Below are 19622 nucleotides of genomic sequence, written 5' to 3' on the forward strand. Positions count from 1 at the left end.
GAAAGTGCTTAAGTTTGGTGCATATAAATATATATGTCCTTCTCTGTAAACCGAAAGTGAGATGAACTTATCAACAACAAAATTCAAAAGTGAGATGAACTTATCAACAACAAAATTCAAAGAATATGAATCATATATATTGACAAAACTCCTTTATTTTAACTTAAATTGACTTACAAAACTCTTTTATTTTAAATTAAGGTGTGAAATTATGGAAGTATAATCATTCCATAGATTGATGTATATAAACATACACACACTTTTTAAGTAAATTGGAGGTGAGCTGAGCTCATCAACAACCAAATTCAATGAAAATGAACCATGGAGGTTAGCTCATCAAATTATTTTTTAATGGAAATGAACCATGAAAATTGGATTATAGAACTCCTCTATCCTAACATAAGATATAAAGTAGAAAATGCAATCATTCCATAGATTGATGTATATATACATACACTTCTCAATTTTATTTATATTGTATTTAGCCTTTATTAAATTTTGAATTGTAAGTATATTTTATTTAACTTTTATTAAATTTTGAATTTAAATCTTATAAGAATGGAAAATAAGTATAAATTTCACACTATCTTAATAACAATATTTTATTATTATAAAGTACATTTTCCATCTAACAAATTTGACATCTCACCTAAATTCAACCTACTAAGTCACCATCCTAATTATTAATGAAACACATTTCATATAATGACAAGGCATATCCCTTATTATTAAAAAATTCGAGAAATCCAGAATCTTCTGCAAAGCATCGAGTGAATAAGAAAATGCGACCCCATATTAAATACCAAAGTCCAAGGCAAACACAGCGTTATTCGTTGATTCCACCGATGAAAGCCACTTGTGGAATTAAAGACTCAATTCAAAGATTCTCGCACAAAGGCGTTACAGGAATTGAGGCAAGCGCGCGTCCGCCATATCTTTAAAAATCAAGATTACTGTAGCGGTCTTCTCTTCCGCACGTCAGGCGGGCGTGCCCCGCGCCTCAGCTGAATTCACAAGCGCACGTTCATCACACATCAAAAATCAAGATTCATGGACTGCTCCCCTCTTCTGCGCGTCAAGCTGGCGTACTACTTCTCTGAATTCTTTGAGTGCTGCGCTAATTTATAGCCCCTTCCTGCTCAATCTCACCTGGAACAATATTTCGCCATGTCTCCTGACGGTAGTGCCGAGGCCCTATGGGTTCAAGCTGGCCAATCCACAGTTAATGGGATCGACCCTGCGGAGCGGCGCCTCAATGAGCTGGGATACAAGCAAGAGCTCAGAAGAGAAATGGTGCTCATCTATTTTCTTGCAATTTCACTTTCTTTTCTTGCAATTTCGCTTTCTTCTCTTTGTTTTCTTTTTCTTCTTCTTTTTTACCAGCATTGAGAAAATCTCAAATTTCCGAATTTTTTTTGTTTAACCAGCATTGCAAACACCTCAAATACCTCAAATTTCTGATATAATGTTTTAATGGATTAAAGAAATAGTTTCTTTCGGAATTAAAGCTTCTGTGATTAGAATTAACTTGTCTTTTTGTTTAACCAGCATTGCGAACACCTCAAATTTCTGATATAATGTTTTAATGGATTAAAGAAATAGTTTCTTTCGAAATTAAAGCTTCTGTGATTAGAATTAACTTGTTTTTTTGTTTAACCAGCATTGCAAACACCTCAAATTTCTGATATAATGTTTTAATGGATTAAAGAAATAGTTTCTTTCGAAATTAGAGCTTAGAATTAACTTGTTTTTTTGTTTAACCACCACTGCAAACACCTCAAATTTCTGATATAATGTTTTAATGGATCGAAGAAATAGTTTCTTTTGAAATTAAAGCTTCTGTAATTAGAATTAACTTGAAATTCATCTATTAGATCCTTCACAAAGAAATGATTTCTGTTTAATTTTGTGCCCAGACGTTGTTCAAGACACTGGCCATCGCTTTCTCGACGATCACACTGTTCACAGGGATAGTGCCGCTCTATGGTTCGAGTCTTCAGTATGGTGGACCTGCGCCTCTGGTTTGGGGATGGGTCGTGGTCGCGTTTTTCACGGCCTTCATTGCCATTGCCATGTCCGAGATCTGCTCCTCGTTTCCTGTGAGTGTTATTCTTCCACTGCCTTGCAAATGTCATAAATTCAATTCCATATATGCCTATTATATGCGTCCGTAAATTGCCAACTAGAGGTTATTAGTTCAATTTCCATAGCGTCATATTATCTGCGGTTGGAATTTGTGTTCAGTTCCCATAAGTTCAATTCCATGCCATAGTAATATAAAATAACAGTATATTTTTAAATTTGCCGACCAGAGATAGTGTCATATTATATACGTTTGGAATTTGTGTTCAGTTCCCATAAGTTCAATTCCATACCACATACCACATAGTAATATAAAATAACAGTATATTTTTATTTTTTATTTTTTTAATTATAATTCAGTAGTTAATTTTTTTATAAAATCTTGAATTATAGTTGTTTAAAAAGTTTTTTTAATATATAAAAGAATTCAGTACTTTGAAAAATCCTGTGAAATTCAATATTGTATATCATACTATTAAAATATATAATGTTAAAAAATTTAAATTTTAAACAAAATTGTCCCAAATGGGTTGTCTTTTTCACAGAGGGGTGGGGACAGGCTGTCAATGCTTCATCGAGACACATGCTCGAAGGAGGTGGCAGCTTGCCCCTCTGAGTTGGTTTAATTGTATGTCGTTAAGACTTTTGATGCATGTTGCATAGCAGTGGCATTAACACTCTCCTCTCAACAATGCAACTCTCATCACATAACACCATTTGATCCACCATTACATATTGTTGCTTGCCCACTCCACTAGTCATGTTGCCTTGCAGCATTGATGGCATTCCTCTATCGAGACCTGTCTCTCCATTTAGTTTGGGAACTAGTCTTCACACTCTCATTTCGCCTTGACTCTACTTGTTCTAGACCTCTCTCCTCTCTCGCCTCGTCCATCCTGATTCATCTTCTTACGATCTCTAGGCTTATCATGCCAGGGTACGACAGTTCAAGATTATGTTTTTTTGGCCAGTTGAAGGGAGGAAAGAAGGGACTTGCCTCATTTGAGGGAATAGTTTTCATTTGAGATACCTTAATATTTGAGGGATAGTCTTGAGGTGAAATTGAGGGATGGTCTTGGGAGTTCATAAGCTCTGGGATGTAAGTGATTGAATGAATAAGATATGGAAAGGTTGGATCCAAGACTTATTTTGGATAAGGTTAATAGATCAAGGATGACAAAGTTCTACGAAGAAGGAAACCTAAGGTTTGCTTTGAAATAGAGAGAAGAAAGGTTGGGTTGAAGCACAGTGAGGTGCACCACTTGAGTTGTTGTTATGAACCAAACTCCAAAAAAGTGTAAGAATAAGGAATAAGTAACTCCATGCCTTAAGGATGATAACGAATAAAAGATTATTAATCCACTTCAAGGTGGAAACCTCTTTTTACAATATATCCAATGCACAAGACATGATGTTGATACAAATGGATCTCCTTTTATAAATAGGAGATAAAGTTAGTCCGATGTAACCTATCACCAAGTCATCCTAACCATAAATAATAAAATAATAATGAATTATTGTTAGGGCTTTAACATAGGGGCCTTAACATGGCCCCACTCTTTAAAAAGGATTTTCCCTTCAAATTTGTAATTCAGGGTGTTTCTTCATGAATTACTCATTTTCCTATATAGATTCTTCTAGATGAATATTCCTCCACTTGATTATGTACTCCATAATGGTTCTATTCTAAAGATATAGAGAACATCAATCTATATTTTTCTTTGGATCAAGAGTCAACTTCTCTTCATCATCTAATTCTAGAAGTTTTGTTTGCACTCACATAGTTTATCCCAAAACCCTTTTTATGCAAGATACATGAAAAACCTTATGAATGTGAAAAAGAGGAAAATCAAATTCGTAGGGACACTTATACAACCTTGTGAATAATTTTGTAGGGTCCATAAAATTTTGTAGTAATTTCTTATTCTTCTTTTGTTTGTGAGTAGATTACTTATAAGGTTTCAATCTCAAAAATGCCCAATCACCCTCTTCAAATTGTCTTTCACTTTGATGGTGAGATGCTCATTGCTCCATCTTGTTTTGCACCATTTGATAATTTTCCTTAAGAAAGTTTCAAATTTTATTTAGTCTTCTCCATATGTGACTCTAGTGCCTATGCTTTGGACTCATCTTGTGAAAAGTATGAGATAATAGGAACATGATATCCACAAAGGGATTTAAATGGGGGCATCATAGTAGATATGTGATAAGTAGTATTATAACACCATTTTGCTAGAGAAAGTTGCTTCACCATTGAGATTTCTTATCTAAAGAATAATGATATGGATAATCCTTTGAACAGTTGTTAATGATTGGTGTTGACCATCCATTTGTGGATGTTGAATTCATAGTTAGTGTTGTTTCACTCATTTTCTGTAATTATTTCCAAAAATTTCCTAAAAATTTTGGAGCTCTGTTAGTTACTCTTACTTTAGAAAATCCATGAAGTTTGAATTTCCTTCATCAACATTTATGCCACTTAGTTTGTCATATATGTACTTTGAATTCCATAAAAATGTGCATACTTTGTGAGATCCATGACCACAAAAATCACATCATACCCTCGATTTTTGGTAAATCTATAATGAAGTTCATTGATATATCTTCTCATATTTGATTAGGTATGTGTAAAGGTTGAAGTAACTATGGATCTTTTACTCTCTCTTATTCGTTTATTTGGAAAATCTAATATTCTCGTATAATTTTTTGAATAATTTTCTTCATTTCTTATCAAAATACTATTTTTTGATTGTTTGATATGTTTTAAGGAACCTTGAATGTCCTACCATGAGAGAGTCATGAGACTCCCTTAATATGTGTTGCTTCAACTTTGATTGAAGGCATCAAAATATTCTACCCTTGTACCAAATGATATATCTTTTCTATTGTCAATTTTCCATATAACTCATCCCTTCTATTATATATTGTATTTTATGTCAAGTACTACTACCATTTTCCCCTTCATGGTGAGCTTATAATTCTAATTACACAATAATGGTAGATGTAATGGAATATAAACTTGAGGTTTCTTTTATTCCAAAAATGGCATCTACAACAATATTTTCCTTCCCCTTTTTGTAGATTATTTCAAAATCAAATCCTTGCATTTTTTGTTATCCATTTTCTTTCCTCTTCTAATAAGAACCTTTGCTCCAAAAGGTACCTTAGAATATCATGGTCTATCTTGATTTCAAAATGCCTCCTATTGTTGCTATTTTTTTATTGTATGTAAAATTGTTGCCAATTATTTTTCATATGTAGATTTCACCAAGTCTTTTTCCTTGAATTGTTTGCTTTCATTATCTAGTGGTCTCTATTATTGTGTTAAGTATTATTCCAATTCCTTATCTTGATGCATCACATTCAACTACGAATGTTTTACCAAAATCAAGTGTTTCCAACACTGGTGTAGAAGACATGGCATCCTGGCATCCTTTAAGAGTGAGAATGCCAAAGTAGCCTCTTCATTCCATACAAGTGAATTTTTCTTCCAGGGAAATGTGACTGGGCGAATGCCAAAGTAGCCTCTTCATTCCATACAAGTGAATTTTTCTTCTAGGGAAATGTGGCTGGGCTTATAATGCATGCATAATTGAGTCGAGAGGCTCATTCTATAGCCCAGTGTGACAGAGATGTGTAATTTTGTCCATGCTCAACCTTGAGTTGACACGTGTCTCTTAAAAAAAACTCTTTAAATGAAAAAAATTATCGACTATAATAAAAAAAAAATGAAGATACATGTTTTACTCGACTCAAATATTTAGATATCCATATGAAATATCATAATCTTATATCAATTTTATAGAGAAATTAAGTAACTAAAAAAATAAAAAACTTATATTTTCACTTTTGAACGTGAAAAGTTGTATAAAAAAATGGAATACATAACTTAAATAAAGAAATTTAAAATATTTCAGTACATGATTTGAATAAATTTTTTAAATATGCATGTTTCACTAATTTATTTCAATCTCAAATTCATGTGTATGCATATAGAAAGAATGTAAATAAAAAAGTATTTTAGTGTTGATCATAATAAAATATTTTGATGCAAGAAGAAATTAAAAGTAAAAAAATTCAACTAGAAGGAAATATGCAATTCATTTAATTATTACTATCAAATTAACATGCAGCGTTTAAAAAATATTATAAATAATGAAAAATTCAATGTAAATCATAAATAAAATATGTTAATAGGAGGGTTAATTAATATTGAATTATATTTAAAAATATATTAATAATAGAAAATTCATTTTAATGTAGACAACATAAGCCATAAATAAAATATTTTAAGTAAAATATTTAAATGTAAATATATTATATATGATAAAGAAAACTATATATACATCATATAGAACAATTGAAAAAAAAAAATTATGGTTAAAACATTTTAAGTACTCTCATTATTTTACATTGTGGCTCTTTTTTATGTATATTTTTTAGTCAATTTTGTTTGAAATCTAGAAAAGAGGTGTTCAAATTGTAAGTTTAAGCTGTGTAGTGTACACAATCCAACTTTCCAAGTAAATTTTGAAGACATTGAATCCATTTTATAAATTCAAAAATACAATTTAAATAATTATATATATATTACATATCTAGTTGGCTTCTAGAGGGATCAAATATGTTTCCACTCTAAAAGATGTTTGCACCTCAAGGGATTTTATCCCTCTCAGCTCTTGCTAGATCCGTGGTTAAGATGGATCTATACTGGTTCTTAAAAAAAAATCGAAAATATTTCATATGACCTAAAACTGCACTAGGACCCTTGACGTTCTTAGGAATAGGCCATTTTGTAATAGCTTGGTTCTTTTTAGGGTCCACCTCAACCCCTTCCCTTAAAACAATATGGCCCGAACAATCTACTTCTCATTTCTAAAAAAAAACACATTTGGATCTTTTTAGATACGATTGATTGTTCTCAAGAAATTGTAGGACTTTATCCACATGATTAATGTGGTCTTATGATGATTTTCTATAGATAAGTATATCATCAAAGAAAACCAATACAAAATTTCTAATATGGGGTTGAATTTTTTTTCATATGGCTTTGTAAACTAGGAGCATTAGTTGACCCAAAAGACATGACCAAAAACTCATAGTGCCCTTCATGTGTTATAAATTTTATTTTGGGAATTCCTTTTCTTTTTTCTAATTTGGTGGTATCCCAATTTAAGATCTATCTTTGTAAAAAAGTCACTCGATGAAGCTCATTAATATTTTGAATAGGGAATTTTTCCTTAATGAAGATTTTGTTTTAGATCTCTAAAATCAGGACACATCCTACAAGTATTATTTTTTTCTCACCATCGCTATTGGAGTTGAGAATGAAATCCTACTTGCTTGAATAATACCTTAATCCAACATTTCTTGTACCATTTTCTCAATCTCACCCCTTTGCTAATGAGGATATCTTAAGGCCTTTTATTATGAGGAGTACCTCTAGGTATTACTTCAATATGATGTTCATGATCTCTAGACGATGTTTCCCTTTCAGGGTAAGTACTTTTAGAGACACACTCATTTGGGTGTGACGATGTTGCTTTGATGAGATCTCTTGCTCATTCCCTCAAATTCAAACTTGTGCTTTCACTTCTTTCCTTAAAATACATACTAATCTATTTCAAATCAACTCTATCGTGGTACATCAGCTCATGTGCCCTACACTTTAGATTATATGTGTTCTAGTAGATGGTACTTCAAAATGATATCTCTTTTAGTTGTTGATATAATGTCATGTGTGATTTATTTGCTTAGAAATGGTGTGGATAATTTCTATTGTCATGAAAGTACTAAGCATTAGATTTGAATAATAACACTATTAACTAAGTAAAGATTTTATTATTTTGCCTCATGTACCATGGAGAACATAATTGTCCTTACATAAGTGTGTCTTGACTTGGGCCAATTGGTAATATTGTACCCCATATCCTAACCATACATAACACTTTCCATTGTTTTCCTTACACTACAATTCATAAAAAATATTAGTCCCACTTATGTATGGCTTATTAAATGTCATACAACAGGTTTAGTGAAGAAATTAGAGGAAACCAAAGACTAAGCTTAAGTTAAATAAAGTTGAAAAAAGGATAGGAGGTGAAGAGTGTGAAAGGAAAACAAAAAATAATGAAGAAAAAGATATAACACTTCATTTAAAATTCCCCACTCCCCCAACTCCAACCCCCACTCCCCACAAAGTCCCATACAAAACAAAGCATTTGTAAAGAAAAAAGTACTAAGTGATTCAAGAAAAATAAAAAAGAGGGTAAGGTATCATAGTGGTAATTCTAGGAAAAATATAGATTAGATCCAATAGAATCGGAATTGAATGCCATGTGACTTTGTTTCTTTATTGTGTATATGATTTATTTTCCTTTTGGTACTTAGGGTTTGGTTTCTTTGCTTGAACTAACCTCCCTTTGATGTGTGCAAGCTCCATTTGTCTTAGCTTGATGCTCCTCTAGTGTTCATTGATATTGGAGGACTTCAACACTATAGGTGAAGAAGACAATGCTAAGAATCTTCAAGACCCCATAGCCCAATAGTAAGGGGAATCTCTTCCTTGGTTCTCTTCCTTTGCTAAGAATCTTCAAGACCCCATAACCCAATAGTAAGTGGTATCTCTTCCTTAACTTAGTTTGGTAGATCAATGTACTCAAGTTTATATGCTATCCCATGCTCCAAATATTTCATTACTTGAGTCAATATACAAATCAACCTGTTGTTTATGGCTTGTCAACTTGTTTTTATGGTGAAAATTTGAGTATTCTATTTAAGGTCTTACACTAAATTTCCACACACATTCACTAGAATCATCAACTCACTCACTAATCCAAGGTGGGTTTTTTTTGCCCCCTTTTTTCTAATCTAAAAGTAATTGTGGTTATATTTCTTTTTCAAAAGCATCTAGTAACTTGTGATTAAGCTCCTCATCTAGAATCATCAACTCACTCACTAATCCATGATGGTTTTTCTTTTCTTTTCTTTTTTCCTAATCTAAAAGTAATTGTGATTATACTTCTTTTCCAAAATCATCTAGTAACTTGTGATTAAGCTCCTCATCTAAATAACATTGAGGCATTTTTATGTTAATAACTCTCCAAGATAGTGAATCATACACTTAGTAATGGAACAACTTCTCTCCTAAATGATCCGATTTTTATAGCCCTCATTTTAGGATTGTTTTAACACTTTACAATAGAAAATTTTATTGTTGAAGTTTGGAATGGTGATTTTCTCTTGCGTTTAAGCTTTTAAAGGCTTACATTTACCCACTATCGGGATAGGCTTTATTTTTTTAAGGAAAAAAATCTTTTTTTTTAGGGAAAAAAAATCATATACATTCAAAGGAGAAATATATACATGTCTCTATCATTCGTCTAACAATATTTACAAAATTGCGTAAGCAAAACTAGGGGCCTCTTCTCCCCATTTATGTCGAACAATCTTTTATAGTATTTCAAACGCAGCAAAACTAGGAGAAACTTCTCCCCATTTATATCAACATTTTATGTTATGCTCATGAAAAAAACTTTATAACAAAAAAAAATAATATAGATGAACATGTTGGAAGGATATATTTGTTTCCATTGATTCCACCTCTTCTCCATCATTGAATTCATATAGACCAGTTCAACCATCCAGAAGGGAGAGAGCTTCCTTTGACAGGGCGTCAGCCTCACCATTTAATTCCTTAAGGATATGGCAAAAGGGAATCCACTCAAAAGAATATCTAGTTTGACGAATGTCACTAAGAAGAGGCTCAAGACCTATGTTATTCATCGTTGCCTTGTGATTTCCCCAATGGATGAGTAACATAGAATCACCCACAACCTAAAGGCTAGTCAAATTGTTTTTATGAGTCAGTGCTAACAGAAACCAAAGTGCAATGAACTTTGCACTATTATTTGATCCACTACCAAGGGCATACATGCAATACATGAAATGTGTATGACTGAAAAGAGAAAACAACTCCAACCCTGAAACGAGGAGAATGGCCTTTGCTGGATAAATATCCCTAAGGGGAGTCAAAATCCAATTAAGGAAGAATTAAATTTGTCTATTTTTGTTGTTTGATATCAAACTTATATTCCAGAGCCAGAGAAATGACTTTAGTTGCACAAGATTTAGGAGGGAGAAGCTTATCCTGAAAATAATGAGGGTTCTGGCTCTCCATATACAGGTTGTCAATAGATAAGGGATCGCACCAAAGGATCTAACATGTTTATCAAACATCCATGACCTTAAACAATCCCCTAGGATCAACCCCACCCAACTAGATTTGGGTTTAAATTCTCGCCATATGTTGGAGATGACCCTAGATACATCGTTGTAATGAATAAATAGGTGAGCATGTGTTTCCTCTTGAGCCATCCAAAGAAGGCATCTATTCGTCCCAACCCAACCTCGCTTGATAATCGAATCCCAAGTGAGTAACTTGTCATTGAGTGCCAACCATGAAGTGGGTTTTTCCTTTAAAGGGGCATTGACTTTCCAAATTTCCTTCCACCACTAGAAATTTTGGCCATTGAAGTTATCTTCCGCCCAACATTTGTATCCTAATTTGGTCGTAAACATACTAGACTAAGGATTTTAAGTCCAATAGAGAGAATCTGAGACATTTTCTCTTAGAGAGATGAAAATGGAGCAAAGCAAACCAATATGCATGTCCCACGCATCCACTAAATCACCTATGAGTCCCATAGAATAGGTTGAATTCCATCTACTTCTACATTTGAATTGAGGGGTTTGAGCCTTAACATCTACGAAATGGTGAATGTTGGCCTTGATGAGTGCTTGAATAAGTGGATCTGAGAGTATATAATCATTATGGGCCCCACAACAAGGATCAATTCTAATCCTAATTTCATTACCATGCCTAACTCACCACGTGACCCATATTTCAACCAAAGGAAATGCTTTAACGAACACCTTCAAAACGATTGCTCCTTTAGAGGATTTTCTAGGGAGTCTAGACCATTTAGCTATAGACATTCCTGGGAAGTACTTTGCTTGAAGGAATTTGCACTGGAGACATCCTTCTCGAGAGAGCCTCCATAGGTTCTTGCCTGCAAGAGATTTGGTGAAAAAATGCATGTATTTTATGCCCCATCCTTTGAGTTTCTGTGGGGTTTCAAATCTAGGCCATTTGACCAATGCTATACTTTTTAAAGTTCTATCACTAGACCATAGAAAGTTAAAGCTCACTTATATGATCAATGTAATAATACCTTTGGAACATAGTTACCAATCAAACGGGTATTGAACCGAGTTCTCACTTTTTAGAGGTAGCAAAAAATCATCCGATTTTGAAAAGTGTTGATTCATAATACACCTTTTTTTTAGAGTATATTTTGAGACTTCAAATTTTCTTATGTATTAAGTATGCACATTTTTTTTAATGTTAGTGATTTTTATGCCAATTTGAAAAGTGTTGATGCAACATCAACTTCTTCTTTTTTGGGTTTATTTTTGACACTTTAAATTTTTTGATATATTAAGTATGGATATTTTTTTAAAAGTGTTGGTGATTTTCATGCAAACTTTGAAAAGCACCTAAGATATTCATTGTTTAAGTGTTTTCCAAACTTGTGAATTTGTTTTTTCTTTGCAATGTTTTTTTATAATGACTTTTTATTTTTTTTTGAAAAAATTAAAAAAAATAATAACACTAATATTTTGAGGTTAAGATTTTTTATATATTTATATATCCTTAATTAACACTTCAATACACATAAAATAATTGTCACTAAAAAATAATAATTTTAAACATTCGACAAAAAATATACATTTTACATATAGATATAATTAAAAAAAATATGTATTTTTAAACCTTTTCGCTAAAAATGACATGTTAAATAAAATATTTTTATAAACAAATTGAATAATTTTTTTTGGAAAAATAGCAACTTTTATGAATTTTGTATCAAAAAACGATGACATTTGAAAATGTTTTTTTTGAAAATGTTTTTTTCGAAAAAATGATTCAGATAAAATTTTAAGTAAAAATAACAAAAATTAAAATTAAAATTAAAACATATAATTAAAACAAAAACATATATAGAAAACAAAAACATATATATATAGAAAACAAAACAAAACAAAAAATATTTAAAAAAAATACAAATAATTAAAAACAACATTTAAAAAAAACCCACCCGACCAACCCCACCTAGCCGTCCGAGGGATCATGGGCTAGGATGGAGGGGGGTTGCATGTGCGGCTCGCCCATTCCGGGAATCGGTCAGGTCTTGTGTAAGTGCCCAAGGGGTCGCAGGCTTAGGCGGGGGTGGGGGGGTCCGTCCAGCGCCCCCTCATGCCTAGGCCCCTGCCAGCATCCGAGGGGTTGTGGGTTTGGGCGGAGGGGGGGTGCAAGAAGCCTCTCCCCGTCTAGGCCTATGGCCCCTCAGGTGCTGGTAGGGGACCTTGTCGCGAGCCTGGGCGGGAGGGTGTGTACAACCCCCCTGCCCAGGCCCACGACCCCTTAGACGCTAGCAGGGGGCTTGGCCGATTTTAGAACCACCTTACCAGCACCCGAGGGGTTGCGGGCCTAGGGGGTGCGTGCAGTCCCCCGCCCTAGCCCACAGCCCCTCGGGTGCTAAGAGCGGCCTAGGCCAATTCCCAGAATCGGTCAAGACACCGCCAACCCCTGAGGGACCAAAGGTCAGGACCTTATTTAATTTTTTAATTTTTTTTAATGCTTTTTATTAATTTTATTTTTTTAATTGTTTTTGTTTATTATTATTTTTAATGTTTTTTTTTTAATTTATAGAAAAAAAATAAAAATAAAAAATATTGATTTTTCATTTTAAGTTTTATTGTTTTGATTTCTTATTATTAACTTTTTTTTTTTAATTTATTTATCTTTTTAGAGGATTATTTTAATGTTTTTTTTCCCTTCCTGTGTGTTATTTTTGGAAATATTTTCTTGTTTTTTCAAAAAAAATTATATTTTGTTATATTTTTTATTTTGTTTTTGTTTTTAACCTCTTTTTTTTGTTTAATTTTTTAATTAAGTTTTTCTTTTACATTTTTATAAGTGATTTTTATTTTTAATTTTTTATATACATTTTTTTATATTTGATTTTTTTTTGTTTTTTTTTATGTTTTAATATATTTTTTATTTACTTGTTATTATTTTTTAAATCTTTTTATTTGTTTGTTTTAGATTTAATTTTTTTAAATGTTTTAATTTTTGTTTTGTTTTGTATATTCTTTTTTGTTGATCAACATTGTTTTATTAGATTTTCATGAAAACAAAGATTACAGAAGATGTCTCAACGACTCCCTTTTCCTCATCACAACCAAACTTGTTGGAATAGAGGGCCAGAGGATGCCATAGATAGAGCTTTACAACATTATTTATGCTTGGCATAGAAGCCATATAGTACTCGTAAAAAGGAAAAAAAAAAGCAAAAGAGACCAGCAACAACATTTCATGGATGGGGATGAGGGAGCATGGGGGGGGGGGGGGGGGGGGGGGCGTGGGCTACAAAATAGCCATCACGTTCATGCATGTGAAAATCAATATGTTCCACATGAGCTTCCAGGTTACGGAGGTGGTCATTTGTTCTGTGGTGGTTCTGACGAAGAGAATCCAGTTGTTCCAATATCTCATTCTGACTATATTGAATATCATTCATATATGCGACGAGTTCATTACAATCTTCATACATGTGGTCACGAATGATGTCGAAATTGAGTTGAATGTATCGAAGTTGCGCAACGAAGGATTCCATTGTTGTGGGAGCCTCAATTCTTCCCAGAGAGCGAGATGGGGAGAGCGCCACCTAACCCTCATGCTCTGTGCTGATTGAATGCCCCGAAGACGAGTTATTGTGAGGAGCGAGCTAACCTTCATTAACGAAGTTGCCACCCCCACGACGAGGCCTCCCTTGCTAACGAGGCATTTTTCTAGTAGCAAGCGTGATGAGCAACCAGAACTAAGAGCACCCTAAAGTGTACCTACAATGGAAAGAGCAATAACACCGGCCAGGGTAAAAGGACACCCGACAAGGCTGGGCAGGGACCAGAGACACCGCCAAGGAGGAGACGAAGGGCTACCCAGAAATTCGCCTAGAAAGGTTCAGACCAATTTTCCCCAAGCCCATAGGCGCCACCAAAGACTGCCCAACAACCTGGATTGGGACCCCTGATACACCATAGTTGAAGAGAAAGAAATGCAAACTACTACCAGACTAAAAAGAAAAAAAGGACAACCCTTTAACCAGGTAACAAATAAAGAGTGTAGGTACAGGAAAATCGAGATAGGGGAATCTACGGTGCTCAAACATAAGAGACCCAGAGGGTAAACTAAATTCGATAGACCCATAGTAGCCAAGGAACACTTGAAAACGCCAAGCCCCAGAGGCAGAGACAAAGCCACCCCAGGACTCCCCAAGATAGCACACGACACACAGGATAGACCTTAGGGCCTGATTTAAACAGTAGAGCACAAAAACGAATTCAAAGCCAATAAGAGATACCACCTTGAGCAATCAAAACCAAAGAAGGTGACTGAACCAGAATTTACAACCCCAGGTAGTGCCAAGATGCAAATTTCCTCCTAGGAAAGAGACGGGATCCCAGATACTCGTTTGAAGGCCAAACTCCTGCCAAGCTAGAGAAAATCGGACTTTCACTGTGTTGCATCTCCAGAGCCAAAACTCTGGTGAGTTTCCATGGTTATCGTTGCCCACTTTGTCACCCTCCATCTTGCCAACATACATCACCCAAACTTCCAACAACAACAAGAACTTTTCCACCCTACTTAACATAACCAAATCACCATCCAAAAAGATCACCCAGAAGGAGCATGGGGTAGTGAAAAAAGTGATTAATGCAACATGTATGTCGTGTGGTGGAGGGGGAAAGCCCGAGGACCAACCTGGCGTCGTTTGGTTACCCCCATAGGGGGAAGGAGAATCATGTTCAAGGAGATCATTGAGAATATGGAATTCCCCCAGGTCTAGGTCAACTCAAAAATTTGTGCCGCGGAGGGGTGAAAATCCATGTGTTGGTTCAACGAGACTCTATTTTCTAGCCAATCCGCTACTTTCTTTCCAACACGCATGACATAACCTGTGTTAGAGTAGGAAAATCAGCCCAAGAGTCATTTAATGCGATCCACTTGGGACTCTAAGTGCCATCTTCGCACTATTTTTGAGGAGGGGGATCCATCAATGATATTTTGAGTCATTTGGATTGCCAACTTGGAATCACCAACAATGTGTATCTTCTAGTATCTCTGAGTTAGATCAAAAGTGAGACATTTTTCCAGGGCAATGAGTTCTACCACATTATTAGTTGTGTTGCCACAGTGTCTAGAATACAAACCAATGGGTGATCCTAGAGAATAGCGAAGCACACCCACAACTCGATTAGGCCATATAGACAGAGAGGAGATGGGATCCACAGGGAGCGAAGAGGATTGCAGGGGATTCATGGCCTGAGACAGATTGAGAGAGGAGAGGATCGAGGCTTTAGGAGGGTCGGCTTTCCAATCATCTGAACCCCATTTCTTAGATAGAATAGTCTCCCTTAGGTTCTCTTTCCTATACTCTAGATAGAGGCGTTGGAAGGGGGGTGGTCATGGAAGATTGTCCTGTTCCTTTCCTTCCAGATGTTCCAAAGAATGAAGCCCGAGGCTAAGCACCAAGATTTGTTAGCAATCAGGTTTTAATAACAGGTTCTTTTCCATTGTTTAATGGTTGCTAGGAGGTCGTCTTGGTTACGATTTGAAGAGCCAAATAGGGCTCCAGGCAGGTCCCAAACTTTTGTTGTGACTGAACATGAGTTCAAAAGATGGGACATCGTTTCCTCTTAATGCTTTCATAAGGGGCATTGGGATGGGCCTGAAAATCCTTTCTTAAGTAGTTGATCCCAAGTTAGAATAAGTAGGTGCCCCAGTAACCACATAAATTGGGCGACTTTTGGCCAGAGTTTCCCCTGCTAGATGTGGCTCCATATGCTCTACTGCTGATTTTGATTGGCATTAACCTGGATGAGGTAGGCTTCTCTGATTGAAAACACGTCCTTAGTTGAATAACCCCATCTCAGTTTGTCTGGATCTAGGAAATAGAGATGCGTCGTTGTTGCCTATTGAGATAGTGTTTGCCAACATACCTGTCAATCCCACGAGTCGGCGGTTGGCGTGCGACGAGTTGGGTGGGTGTGCTCCCGGTTAAACGCGATGAGCCGGGCGTGCGACGAGTTGGATGGGTGCGCTCCCTGTTAAACGTGATGAGCCGGGCGTGCGACGATTCGGTTGCGATGAAAGGTTGCAATGATGGGACGAGTTGGAGAAGTGCGACAAGCTGGGGCGGTCGGTTAAAGGCACCCGGGGCACGAGCATGACGAGCCAACGGAGGTTGAAAAACCAAAATTTGGCAAAGTGTGCAAACTTACGATGGTGAACTTATATCGCACATGTGGACCCAGTGGGGTGGCGACATGGGTGAGCCGACATGAGTTGGGGGCACGTTTGGCTGAATGGGCAGGTCGGCCTGGTCAGGCCAACCCATGACTTAACCATGGAGAAACGTATATATGGGTGGACGCCATGGAGGAAGAAATCATAAGTTTTGAAGTTCATAAGTGCGAGCTCAAGGTGAGGGCGAGCCAAAGGGTGGACGTGGAGAAGGTGCAGGCGGCTCTTGACTGCAACACCGAACTGAGGAGCCGAAGTCATAGAAACGATGCGCTGAGCAAGTTCTTGAACGAGCTGAACGAGTTCTTGAATGATGCGTTGAACGGGTTTCTGAACGGGCAGCTGAACGACATTTCTGGACAGTTGGGTGAACGACCGACAGGATGAGTTTCTGAACGATGTGATGAACGACTGTTCTGAACGGAATCTTGAATGAAGCTTTGAACGGATTCCTGAACGAAGTTCTGAACGAAATCTTGAACAAAGTCCTGAACGGAGGTTCTGAACGGACTCCTGAACGAATTCTTAAACGAGGTTTTGAATGACGGTTCTAAATGAGTTGCCGAACGGGTTTCTGAATGGGTTCTTGAATGGGTTTTTGAATGGGTTCATGAACGAGTTTCTGAACGGGTTCTTGAATGAGCCCCTGAACGAGTTTTGTTGAACGGTGCGACGGGAAGTAGAACCGGTGGGCACTCCGAACGGTGGTTCGGGCAAGGTTGCACGGTGCAGGCCGAGTTGCACATTTTGACAGAAATTGCTGAAGAGAAGTTGGGGTTCTCTCACAAAGACTGTAATTGTATTTTATAAAATATTGTTATTATCATTGTGGGCAAACTCATATTTAGGGAGTTGCCCCTCCCGTTAATTATCCACTGTGCATATGTGTAAATGGTAATAATGATGAAAGAAGAATAATTGAATGTTTCCACTGTGTTATGAAAGTTAATACTTAGAAAGTGAAAAATAAACTAAGTATGGAATGTTAGGCGTAGTCCACACTTGTGAGTATTGTTAAAAAGAAAACGAGTGGTGGTGCTGCACCCCCTTCGTGCGATTGAAAGACTACCGCCAGGGTAGGGGCGTGACAATACCTGAGGTGCCTCCACAATCCATTTGCGATCTATTTTCCAAGATCTCCATTCCTGCTGAGTGTTGTCCTCCATCCAATAATCAGCAACCCTTCCTATGCTTTATTGAGATAGGATATTCTTGAGGTCCAAAAAGGTAACATTTCGATCTAAATGCGGCAGTTGCTGCCATGATTCTTTCCATAATAGGGTGGTCATTCCATTCTTGATCTCCCAAAAGAAGTGGTCGCATATAAGATGTTTGTTTCGGTTAGCTAAGTTTCATATTGCAGACCCGGAAGGAAAATAAGGATCCCGCAGGAGCCTGCATTGAGACTTGACTTGACCATACCTCTGAGACCATATTCATTTACATTATTTTGTGCCCCCTTGTATCCAATGCTACCATAGTTTTTCACCTAACACAACATTCAAATTCTCAGGATCTCGCAGGCCCAAACCTCCTTCTGCTTTGGGAAGACAAAGTTTGTCCCACACAACTAGAGAACATTTCTTTTCAAGGCTGGATCCTTGCCACAAGAATCTTCAGAAGATGGACTTTAGCTCATGGTAGACAGTCTTGGGAGAAGTTATAATCGAGAGTTGGTAGATCGAGATTTCTTAAAGGACAACTTTGAGGAGGGTTGCTTGCCCTGTCAAATTAAGGGCTCTGGAAGTCCAGTTGGATAATTTTTTCATAAGCTTGGTGCATATGTCTTTCCAGCATGCAATACGAATAGGATTAGCAAATAACGAGACTACCGAGTATTTTGAAGGCAGGGAATCAATCAAGAAACTTAGAATACGAGCTAGAGAGAACTGCATAGGATGAGTATCGAAAAAATAAATGTTTGATTTTTCCTTATTGAGGATCATATCAGAAGCTGCTTGGAATTCAACCAGTATCCCATCTATCGCAGGAGTCTCCCAAACCATAGGCTTTCCATACAGAAGATTATCATCTACGAATTGTTGGTGAGTCATGGATATATCCGTGCCTAGGAGGTGAAGGCCTTTAAGCTCATTGTTTCTCTTAGCTGTCGTGATCAGTCGACTCAAACCCTGTGCAACAATTATAAATAAGAAGGCGGAGATTGGATCCCCTTATCTGAGACCCTTGGAAGGACGAAAAGTGGATGAGGGGGAACCATTCAACAAGATTGAAAAGAAATGCGTTGATATCATAGAGTGAATCCAACTGATCCAATCCTCTACAAACCCAAACGCTTTTCAGCACTTCAAGAAGGTAGGACCAACTGAGGCATTCATATGCTTTTGATAAATCTAGTTTAAGAAGCATCCCTTATCGCTTACGACTCGTGAGAGAATGAATAACTTCATGAGCAGAAACTATACCATCCAAGATCTGTCGCCGTTCGAAAACCCAGATTTCTCTAGGCTTATGATGTTATGCAGAATGGGTTTCAGTCAATAAACAAGGATTGCAGAGAGGCTCTTATAGATCATAGTACACAAAGCAATAGGTCGAAAGCCTCCTGGAGAATTATCTTCCTTAGTTTTTGGGATAAGGGTGAGGAATGTTGCATTAAGGCCTGACCAACTTTGTTTTCATTTCCTAGACTCCTCTATAAGGTCTACAATTTCTACTCCCAGAAAGGGCCAGTAAGCTTTGAATAATTCTGAAGTGAACCCATCAGGGCATGGTGCCTTATTAGCAAGCATTTCTTTTATCATTGTTTATACTTCTTGATATGTTATGGGCCTTATTAAAGCCTCGTTCTGATCCTCACTGACAAGATTGGGGATATGGCAAGTGATTCAAGCAATATCCTTTGCGCGATCTTGGTCTTCTTCAGTTAAAATGGAAGAGAAGAATGAGATTAGTTCTCGTTCCATATCTTGATGATTCTTGAGACATGTCCCATTTGCGGAGGTAAGAGATGTAATTTGGTTGTGATGTATATGGTTGATCGTAGATCGGTGAATTTTTTTGGAATTTCACTTTCCCTCTCGAAGCCATTGAATTCTATATTTTTGTCACCATAGGGTCTCTTCTTGTTGTCTCCGCTCTTCTAATT

The 19622-nt window shown here is 36.4% G+C and overlaps 1 protein-coding gene across 1 annotated transcript in view; it reads left to right on the top strand.

Annotated features, from left to right (window-relative positions):
• Window positions 1-958: 958 nt before the first annotated feature.
• LOC149217323 (amino-acid permease BAT1 homolog) overlaps window positions 959-19622 on the top strand; it is a 116501-nt gene continuing 97837 nt past the window's right edge. Inside the window, exons 1-2 of the mRNA XM_089392981.1 lie at window positions 959-1293; window positions 1917-2099. Coding sequence (XP_089249107.1) covers window positions 1168-1293; window positions 1917-2099 — 309 coding nt within the window. The 5' untranslated portion in view covers window positions 959-1167. The remainder of the gene's footprint in view (window positions 1294-1916; window positions 2100-19622) is intronic.

Source organism: Pinus tabuliformis, chromosome 1_1, assembly GCF_031772625.1.
Source record: "Pinus tabuliformis cultivar Carrire ecotype Pingquan chromosome 1_1, CPIR1, whole genome shotgun sequence".
In the NCBI taxonomy this organism is placed as follows: Eukaryota; Viridiplantae; Streptophyta; class Pinopsida; order Pinales; family Pinaceae; genus Pinus; species Pinus tabuliformis.